Source organism: Galeopterus variegatus, unplaced genomic scaffold (assembly GCF_000696425.1).
Source record: "Galeopterus variegatus unplaced genomic scaffold, G_variegatus-3.0.2 Scaffold424, whole genome shotgun sequence".
NCBI classification, from domain to species: domain Eukaryota; kingdom Metazoa; phylum Chordata; class Mammalia; order Dermoptera; family Cynocephalidae; genus Galeopterus; species Galeopterus variegatus.
The window spans coordinates 159,602-170,116 of record NW_007726535.1 but is presented as its reverse complement, the minus strand read 5'-3'; the positions used below and the strand labels follow the sequence as shown (position 1 = coordinate 170,116).

At 47.2% G+C, this 10,515-nt stretch overlaps 1 protein-coding gene across 1 annotated transcript; it reads left to right on the top strand.

Annotated features, from left to right (window-relative positions):
- The first annotated feature begins 273 nt into the window (after positions 1-273).
- Positions 274-5,175, top strand: ZNF70 (zinc finger protein 70). The gene is made up of 2 exons (XM_008568561.1): positions 274-327; positions 3,652-5,175. Exon 2 carries the CDS (start codon positions 3,731-3,733, stop codon positions 5,072-5,074), a length of 1,344 nt encoding a protein of 447 aa, XP_008566783.1. The 5' UTR covers positions 274-327; positions 3,652-3,730; the 3' UTR covers positions 5,075-5,175.
- The last annotated feature ends 5,340 nt before the right edge of the window (positions 5,176-10,515 follow it).

Genomic DNA, 10,515 nt, shown 5'->3' with positions numbered 1-10,515 from the left:
TCGGGTGCACCCCCGCCCCGCCCGCCCGCGGCCCCGCCCCAGCTCAGGTGAGCCGCCCCGCCCCGGCACAGAGCCGGCCCAGGTGAGTGGCCCCGCGTCCGCCAGGCCACCTGACCCTCCGGTGGCCCCAGGTGTGCCCCAATCGGTGGGAAGGCTATAGGGGCGCCGCGTTGCCGCCAGGGCAGCGTGTGCGGGTCCGTGGCCGCTCGCGGGCCTCCAGCGAGGAAACCCTCAGAGCATCATGGGTTTGCCTGGTGCCCAGGCCCTGGGGGCTCCCGGGAGGATGGGGTGCCAGTTGCAGGAGGAACTGGGAAGGCTCCGAGAGAGGTGGGAAGCATGGGGTTCCAGATCTTTGGATTTCGGTATAAAAACATTTAACACATTGTTGAGGACAGATAAAAGATTGCCAACTTTTTAACCAGAGCGGAGACTTCAGCGTGTGGGGGCTACATAGTGGGAATGGAAAACCTAAAAAGAGGGAGCCTTGGAAACACCAGGATTTAACAGGTGGGTGGAGAAGAGTTGCAATGCACAGATGCCAAGAATGATCGGAGGGTATGAAAATTAGGAAGAAAACTTTTAGAAACCAAGGGAATAAAGGGGGGGTGGGTGGAAGTGGGGATGAGGGCAAGCTCAAAGCCTTCAGGTACCCAGGTAGGCAATGTGGGTTAGTAAAGGGGGGGCCCATATTGTCACAACTTCCAGTTTTTCAAGAGAAAACCAGAAACCTACTGAGCATTAAATATTGGCAACTAAGGAAGACGAAAAGGAAAAGCCCAACTCTTTGAGAGCCAAACAAAACGTGGCTATGGCAGGATCCCCAGGCTGCCAATTTGCAACCTCTGTAATGAAGGGTTTTGAGAAGGAGGTATAATGCCAGATGGGGTGGGAAGATGAGGACTGAGAAGAGAGGGATTTGGCAACAAGGAGGTCATTGGATGCCAGAGCTGAGGTCCCAGCTGAAATTGGAAACTTGAAATTTGTTGTGATGCCATACATGGTTGTATGATTTTTCTTGGCAACATTTAACATCCTAGCAGGAATTTTTTCTTTCTTTCTTCTTTTTTTTTTTTTTTAAAGATGACCGGTAATGGGATCTTAACCTTTGACTTGGTGTTGTCAGCACCACGCTCTCCCAAGTGAGCTAACCGGTCATCCCTGTATGGGATCCGACCCCGTGGCCTTGGTGTTATCAGCACCACACTCTCCCGAGTGAGCCACGGGCCGGCCCAAGTAGGAATTGGCAGAAGAAGGTTGGGAGTTAGCGGCTGGTTGCAGCAGGACAAGGAGATGAAGAATGTGATCTTGGTCAGAGAGTTGAACTGGTGTCTGTGTTTAGACCCGCTGTAGATAGAGAGGGTCTAAACCAGATTGAGAAGAGGTGGAACTAGAAGAGGAGAATCTGGGTGGAAAAGGTTAGATTCGATGAGCATAAACTGAGTGAAAGAACTGGAAGGGCTGGAGATTATAGGTTGCTGAAAAGGAGAGAGAGGGTAACAGGAGTTGAAATGATCATAGAATTTTTGAGAATACATTCGTAATGTGTTTTTCACACCTGGCCTTTCTACTGGCTCAGATATAATTAAAAAATAATTAAGAATTCATTTAAAAATTATTTCCAAATAGAAATGAGTTCCATCATGACTTTTTTTGAGCCAGTTACTCTCTAAGCCTCAGTGTAAGCATAATAGTACCTTCATCTAGAGTTGTGAGGAATAAATAAGATATACATATGAAAGTTCTAGTAGTGCCTAGCACATAGTAGGTGCTCAATGAATATGAGCTGTTGTTATTATCATGTTACTCGAGGACTTTCCCTTTATCTAGCACAGAAGTTTCTAATGAGACTGTGAGGAGCTACCTCAGGGAACACTGCAGTGGGGTGGGGCACTGAGTGGGGTGTTCTAGCCTTCCTTGTTCCTGCTAAAACAGTCCCCTTCAAGTGGAGCAGCCTTGCCTTTGTCTGTTTTATTTACATCAATTAGATTTATCTAGACGATTTATTTGAATGAAGTGTTCTTTGGCAAAAAAAAGTGTGACAATCAGTTCTAGCACAAAATGAATGGGTTGTCTTCTCTTTGATCATTTATTCAACAACTGTACATTGGCATTGTGCTGTTGTGTTGGGGGTTGGGGATTCCAAAATGAAGGAGCACAGTATTTGCCCTCAGGGAGCCAGCCCCCAGGCAAGCTAACAGTGGGGAGAGTCTCATAAACATGCAGTGTGGTGAGTGCTGTGATGAGGTCACCCAGCACCTTGGGTCACTGAGAAGGCATGCCTGAGATGATCAGGAAAATCTGAAGGTGCAGAGAAGAGAGGACATTTGGACCAAGTCTGGAAAGATGAGCAAGTGGCAGTCTGAGAGTGGGGAAGGACCTTTTAAGAGGAATCAACAGCAGCACAAATGAGTTCTTGAGCTGAAGGTTAGGGGTGTGGGACAGAGACGGGAGACAGGGCTGGAAGGGCTGGGTGTGAAGGGTCTTGTGAAGGAGTTGGGCTGTCACAAGATCCTAAGAAGGGAAAGACACTATCAGCCTTCTGTTTTGGTTATTTGACTCTGGTGTCAGTGTAGAGCATGGACCAGAGGTAGGAGGCCAGTTAGGAGGTGTTAAAGAAAAAATAATTCAATGATAGTTATTAAAGCATGATAAGGAAGCTTTCAGGACCACTGCGGTAGGTACAGGGACTGCTGCAACGTTGTCTTGCAGTGGTGGGGAGAGATTGGGCTCAAGTCAGAATACAGCATGGGCATGTGGAAATTTATAGCCAAGGAGCAGAGTCAGGATTGGTCAGTGGGTAGAAAATTCCTAAGAGGAAACATCAGGGGTGAGGGGGATTCTGGCTAAACTGACCTAACAGGATTCTTGCTGAAGACAGGCCAGGGTGATCAGACATCACCTGCTGGGAGATGGTGGAGGATGAGGAGCCTGATCAAATATCCAGGGTGATCAGATATTGAGGGTCGGGGGTTCTTGTAAAACTGGCTTAGCAAGGTTCTATTGCTAAAACTGGGTTTTACAAGGAAGTGCACAGATGGGCCTAGGAAAAGTTTCCAAAACCTGACTAAAGTTTGGCCAAGAAAAGAATCTTTATCAGTGGCGAGTATTGAAAAAATCTTGGGGAGTAGTATTGAAGCCTGAGCTGTGGAGAGGCTGTGAGGACAGAGAGGCAGAGACCCCTTCCATGAAGTCTCAGGAAGTGGAAAGGCCAGGCCAGGTGGGGCGAGAATGAGAGGGTCTAGGCTGATTCCCAGGGTTCTACCTGCAGGAGGGAGTGCGGGTAATCTGGTGTAGGAGGGAATTGTGTGCCTACTCTCTCCCCCACCTAAACCTACCTTCAACCACATTGCCATCGAGTAGCCAGCGTCTTGCCCCTTTTCCACACAGCGCTACTTCCTGTTTTAGCTCACCGTTCTGAACACGCTCAGCCTTTGGAGCCTAGACACCATGATGTGGCACTTAATTTTGTCTGACTGTCTTCCTTGCAGTTGTTTCTGGTAAATCACACTTGTCTCTAACTCATTTGGGATCATCTCAAGGGTAAGACTGGGTCTCATTTGGTTGTTTCCAACACAGAATCTAGCACAGGAAGGAGGCACATATGAGCTGCCCAACTTGCTGACTTGACAGTGTCCCCTGTTTTCTTTTCAGATTGTGAGAACAGTAAGTGTGGCTCACAGAAGAGCATTTTTAAAGAAATACAATCATTGGGGGTGATACCAGATTTATAATGGAGGTTCCCCCAGCAACCAAGTTTGGTGAGACCTTTGTGTTTGAGGACAGGTTAGAGACACAGCAAGAACTGTTCCCAGGGGAGGACCTGGGGGACCCTTTTCTTCAGGAAAGAGGCTTGGAACAAATGGCTGTTATCTACAAGGAGATTCCTCTTGGGGAACAGGATGAGGAACATGATGATTATGAGGGGAATTTCAGTCTGTGCTCAAGCCCCGTTCAGCATCAGAGTATCCCCCCAGGAAGCAGACCCCAGGATGATGAGGTATTTGGCCAAACCTTCCTCCAGAAATCTGACCTAAGTGTGTGTCAGATAATCCATGGTGGAGAAGAGTCCTGTACAAGAGATTGTGAGGAAACAGACAGAGGGGACTTGGGACCTAACACACCTCACAGAACCCCACCACCAGCCAAACCCTACGCGTGTCGCGAGTGTGGGAAGGCCTTCAGCCAGAGCTCCCACCTTCTACGGCACCTGGTGATCCACACCGGGGAGAAGCCCTACGAGTGCTGCGAGTGTGGGAAGGCCTTCAGCCAGAGCTCGCACCTTCTCAGACACCAGATCATCCACACTGGGGAGAAGCCCTACGAGTGCCGGGAGTGCGGGAAGGCCTTCCGCCAGAGCTCAGCCCTCACGCAGCACCAGAAAATCCACAGTGGGAAGAGGCCCTACGAGTGCAGAGAGTGCGGGAAGGACTTCAGCCGGAGCTCCAGTCTCAGAAAACACGAGAGGATTCATACAGGAGAGAGACCTTACCAGTGTAAGGAGTGTGGGAAATCCTTCAACCAGAGTTCAGGCCTGAGCCAGCATCGGAAAATCCACACCCTAAAGAAACCTCACGCGTGCGATCTCTGTGGGAAAGCCTTTTGTCACAGGTCACACCTCATCCGACACCAGCGGATTCACACCGGGAAGAAGCCTTACAAATGTGAAGAGTGTGGCAAGGCCTTCAGCCAGAGCTCCAATCTCATCGAGCACCGGAAAACCCACACTGGCGAGAAACCCTACAAATGCCACAAGTGTGGCAAGGCCTTCAGCCAGAGCTCCTCACTTATCGAGCACCAGCGGATCCACACCGGGGAGAAGCCCTACGAGTGCTGTCAGTGTGGCAAGGCCTTCTGCCACAGCTCGGCGCTGATCCAGCACCAGCGGATCCACACCGGCAGGAAGCCCTATGCCTGCGAGTGTGGCAAGGCCTTCCGACACAGGTCGGCCCTCATCGAGCATTACAAAACACACACGAGAGAGAAGCCCTATGTGTGTAATCTGTGCGGCAAGTCCTTCCGGGGGAGCTCGCACCTGATTCGGCATCAGAAAATTCACACTGGGGAGAAGCTGTAGAAGGAGGAGCCTGCACCAAAGCTTGGAAGCCTTTGCCAGATGGGGAGGCGAGCTAGAAGAGAGAACTGGCTTTCAGTCTTCTCATTCCCATGTTTGACTCCCAGAATCCAGAAGAAGAATAAACGTCAAGTGAGGGAAAGTGGTTAAACCCGGGAAAATGGCAGATTAATTCTTTAAGTCAGGCTGTAGTCTGACACTCTTAGAAGGCAGAAACCCTGCTCACAGTCCCAATCAGCTGAAGAAAAGTGAATTCAAAAGTAGATATGGCAGCAGCAGAATGGAATTATCTGCCTGGGTCGGGCATTGGTGGGGACAACCAGAACAGATTAACAGAGCAAAGGAAGGTTTGGAAGGATTGGTTTGGGGTCGGGGGTGAGGGTGGTGAGCCCCTGGGCATGGTCTCTTAGCCCTCTCATTAGCATGAGGGCAGTTTCTGTCAGATGGTTCTGTCACAGGAGGGTAGAGGTTTGGTCCTGTGACCACAGGATGTTTGAACATCTGGCAGTGACTCAGTGGGGGTACAGGGCACTATTGCCCTTTGGGAATAACTCCTCCCTGAGACCCAGTGCCCCCAAGACCACAGTGTACCTTGGACATCATTAGGGCCCATATCTGGTCTTGCAGCTGTGCAGCCTCCTGTTTTTGCACCCTGGTGTCACTGGTGTCAGGGGATGTGGGAAGCAGGGTGGTTTGGTAGAGGAGGCCCCGGTGTAGTCAGAAGGTCCAAGTTCAAGTCCCAGTTCCTCCTCCCTGTGTGACCTTGAGCAAGTCCCATACCCTCCCAAGGTCCTGTTTCCCATCTGTGAGATGGGGGTAGTGGAACCTGCTCACACACCTCTAAGGGTTGGTGCAAGGTTCACATTCATAACAAGACCACATGTGAAAGTGCTTTGGCAACTGAGCAGTCACAGGTGACCCCAAGTGACCCCTGCCCCATCCAGAGGCATGTTCCCCATAGACCAGAGAAGCGTCCCTGTTCAGTTCCTGAAACAGCAGGGCTTGTAGCAAGCCCTCTCGTTAAACGTGGCTTTCCTTCATTCCCTCCAGATTGCATCCTGGGCTGCGTTTGCCTGGTGACATGGTCCCACACCCAGACGCTTCCTCTTGGATGCCATCCCAAGTCTCCCTTGGCAACAGTGTCATCCAAATTCCAATATTCTGTCTGCCCTTCCCTCCTGCCAACTGGAGTTTACCTGGGGATTGTTTAAAAAGTTCCATTGCTTGCGTCCTGCCTGTATCAATTCAGTGGGCATCCCCAGAACTGGGGCCCCAACAGGGGTAGGTTTTTAAAGTTCCCCAGATGATTAGACTGTCATAGCATGTGGCCAGGCTGTGAGCTCTGTGCAGGGCTTTCATGCAGTCCCCGACAGCTTCCAAATGTCATCCCACTCGCTCTGACGGAGCTTGAAGGCTATTGTGTCTCATCTTCCCACCTTCAGGGCTCTAGGAGTGGTCTCAGGCAGTAACATGGTTATCTGGCCTATTGGCAAGTGTTTGTCCCAGGCCACGGGGGTCTCTTTAGTGTTGGGTCCCCCCAGGCTCCTCAGAGCTTGTAGAGAAATAGCAGTCTGAGCTGTTTTAACATTTTCCAAAAGTTTACGGCTGGAATCACATGAACTCATTGTGGTAATGCTGGTTATTTCAGCTGATCAGAAGCTCAGCATGGCAGTTATGTATAATTTTGATGAACATGGAAAAGCCATGGGATAATGCTGGTTATTTCAGCTGATCAGAAGCTCAGCATGGCAGTTATGTATAATTTTGATGAATAAACATGGGAAAGCCATAATTGTTACTTAGTAAGTGGGTCTTGGTAGGTTAGAGATTTCAAAACACGGATATGATGGGCTGGAGAGATCACAGTGGAAATCCCGGCCATTCCTCTGCCTAGCCCCTGTCTTTGCTGCCTGAGTATGTGAAACATTTAACCAGCAGTTCAGTGTCCTCAGGACCTGCAGCACAACCAGCTGGAACAACTGGGCAGTGCGCTGGGTATTGCCTGCAGGTGGCTGGCACCAAGGGTCTCAGTCATTCATCAGAAGTGAAGAGAGAATGCTGAGACACACTTGGGACAGCAGGTGGTATCCGGCTGGGGGACCTCGAAAGATCTACCTCCTCTTCACCCCAACCCTATTTCAACCTCAGCCTTGGCCAGGCCGATCCTTACTGGGCAAATGTCTGTTACCTACCTTTGCTCTCTCCCTCTCCATCCCTTTGGTACCCCAGCCAAATCGATTTCTTAAAGCATCACTTTGCACATCACCGCTCTCCTTAAAACCAGCTTTCAGGATCTTTTCTGCCCATAACCCCTCATTTCAGCCAATCTGGTTCACCTCTGAACAAGCCACATGGAGTTTAGGCCGCCCCCTGCTGGATGCCCTCTTCATTTACTCTCAGCTTCCTATAATTCACTTTTTGCTGTTCTCACATTTTGGAATATGCACTTTCTTTCTCCTTCCTCCCTGTCTTTCCTTTTCTTCTTTTTATGTAACACGGGGATTAAGACACCTCCCCCCAAGGGTTAACAGATACTCACATAAATATGTTAAGACCAGATAATTTTTTTTTGAAAGTATGAGCAGAGCCTCATTCCTTCTGTTCAAAGTCTTTCACTGTTTTATTATGTATTTTAAAAAATCCTTTTGTTTTATTTAGATCCTCAAACTGTAAAGTTATAAGTTTGTCCCTGGTAATACTTTAATTTACTTGTTTGTTTTTGTTGTCTTACATATTTTCCCCTTCTTATTGCAGTGGTTTGTTTAGATGTTGAGTGTTGTAAAAATCCAACTCTTGGTTTTGTTTACTAATCTAATTATTTTGTCAAAGTATATGTATTCTTTTTTATTGGCTTAATACCTTATAATTCTCTGGTTATTTAGATATAGTTAATCATATTTTTAATATTTCTAGTAAATGTAGGAACTTTGGTCCATCATTTTTTTCTTACAGTTGCCTCTTTGCACTCCATAGGTTTTGACATGTGGTATTTTTTTTAATCGTATTAGAAATTTCCTTTTGGCCCAAGTGTTATTGTTTTTTAATATTTCCAAGTGATGAATGCTTAGGTCATTGCTGCTGCTTATGTACTGTGGTGTCAACATTTCTAAGTGTCCACAGAACTTCTTTGGGCCAGAATATATTATCGATTTTTATAAAGCATTTATGTAGTCTCACAAATGTGTTTTTATTCCACTAGTTCTATTTGTTAACTCAGTTTTTTATTATTTTATTCAAATGCATAGTTTCTCTAACTTTTGTTTACGTCAGGTTCTTAACCTGGCATCTATGAACTGCCTAGGAGTCTGAGAATGCAGGGGTTTCAGGGGTTGTGGAACCCTAGGGATGGAACAAAGTGTGTGTATGCATGAGTGAATTGTTCTGGGAGAGGGGTCTGTAGCATTCATCATATTTTGAAAGGGCTCTGTGACCCCAAAACAGTTAAGGACATGCATTTACCTGATAAAATTATAGTCCAATTTTTTGTGTTTTTTCTTTATGTATTTCTATTTCACTTTTGCTTTCTGTGTCTTTTTTATGTATATTGTTATGTTCGTCATGCAGTTTTCTGAAAAGTTATTTTGAGAAATAGGGGCATAAATTATCAATAAACGAGTCTCATGATATATGGGGCATACATATTTAATAGTGATATATTGAAAAACTGTGCCTTTCAGTACCTTTTTTGCCTCTTTTAATACTTCTAGCTTAAAAACATCTCTTTTCAAATATCATAATTGAAGCCCCTTACTTTTCTTAAATTTACATCTGCAAGGTAGAGTTTAGCTCAGCATTTTATTTTTTAAATTTGTAATGTTTTGCTATATCTCTGTAACTGATAAACAGCAAATCGTTGGATTTTGTTTCTGGTTCTTTCTGTAATTCTTTTTCTTATTATAAGAAGTTCTCCCTTCATTAATGTTATTATTGACCAAGGCATACTTTATTTTTTCATCTTAATATATATATTTTTTTGTCCTTTTTGAGACTGGCCGCACCATGCTCAGCCAGTGAGCGCACCGGTCATCCCTATATAGGATCCGAACCCGCGGTGGAAGCGCTGCTGCGCCCCCAGTGCCGCACTCTCCCGAGTGCGCCACGGGCTTGGCCCTCATCTTAATATTTTAATATATATTAACTCAACCCAAAAAGGCCATGCTCATCTTCCCCACCTCCTCTCCATCTCTATGAGTTATTAACTACACGTGGAGTGTCATTTCTGGCTAGACTAGAGGTCTGCCATTGGGCCCACCTGTTCCTCCCTGTCTCTGTCCTCTTTGTCACATTTGGGGTCAGTGCCAGGCTCTGCCTTGAGCCCACTCTTCAGGACACAGCCTCTGGCTTCACTGATCTCAGCTGTAACATGGAGAAATGATGCCACTTCACAGCCTCGTGGGGCGGAGAGATATAAGGAATGCAAATGTGCTTGAACCACAAGATGCAATTAATTATTACACTTTTAGTATTTTGAAATATTTCTTTAATTTTCTGTTCTTACTCTCAAAGTTCTTTCGACATAACTTCAAACGTTACTATTGTGCTTTACCTTTTAGAAGACGCTGTCAGATGTAGCGAAGAACTAAACATCGCGGATCTGTCAGGTCTGTTGCACCCTCCCCTAGTGAACCTCTACAGTCATTTGAAAAGGGGCGGTCCCGATCTCATCCTCCATTCCTATCACCTGTCTGTCTTTAGCCAGTTTTCCCCTCCATGTCCTCCTGACACGGCCAGCATCTCCCCCAGGGATAGAAGGGAAGTATTGTCACAGCTGTAAAGGCTCAAGAAGAGAGTCACTTCTGGCCACTTCTGTTGCAGATGGGGAAACTGAGGCCAATGACTTGCCCAAGATGTGTGTCTGTTTAGTGTCAGGTCTACCCAGCAGCCATGGGAAAGAACAATTCGGGATGTTATGCTGGAGTTCTGGCCAGTTGCTACCAGACTTTTCAAAGGCAGCAAGTGGGTTTAGTCACCACGGGCCAAGGCCAAAGTGAAAACCAAATGGCCTTGGTCCACTTAGAGTTGCTAAGATCTTGGGGACAAGTGGACATTCACCAGCATAACAAGGTTGATAGATGTATTTGCCAGAGTTCTGATGCATCAACTTACTGGGGGTGGGGAAAGAGAAACCCTTTTGTGGAAAAATTACCCAAGCCTCAGTATCTGATAACTCAGGAATCCAATCCAGAATGTTGACTGTGGAATTTGGGCACAAGGTGGTGGAGGATCTTGACCCAAAATGCCATGTGTGGACCATCCTTGCTACACCAGAGGCCAAACACTTGCCTGGTCAAAATGCTGGGGAGGGGCATGTTCTGGAGACCTTCCAATGTTTGCCTCCTCACTAGCTTTTGGCTCTTGTAGGTATCTCTGTTGACTGCAATCGCCTGGCCTTCCTCTATGTGCCTCCCTTATGGTTCACCTCCCTTGGGTGGGGGGATGGCGGG

Excerpts from the sequence above, each read along its gene's own strand:
- ZNF70 (XM_008568561.1), top strand. The coding sequence starts at position 3,731 with ATGGAGGTTCCCCCAGCAACCAAGTTTGGTGAGACCTTTGTGTTTGAG.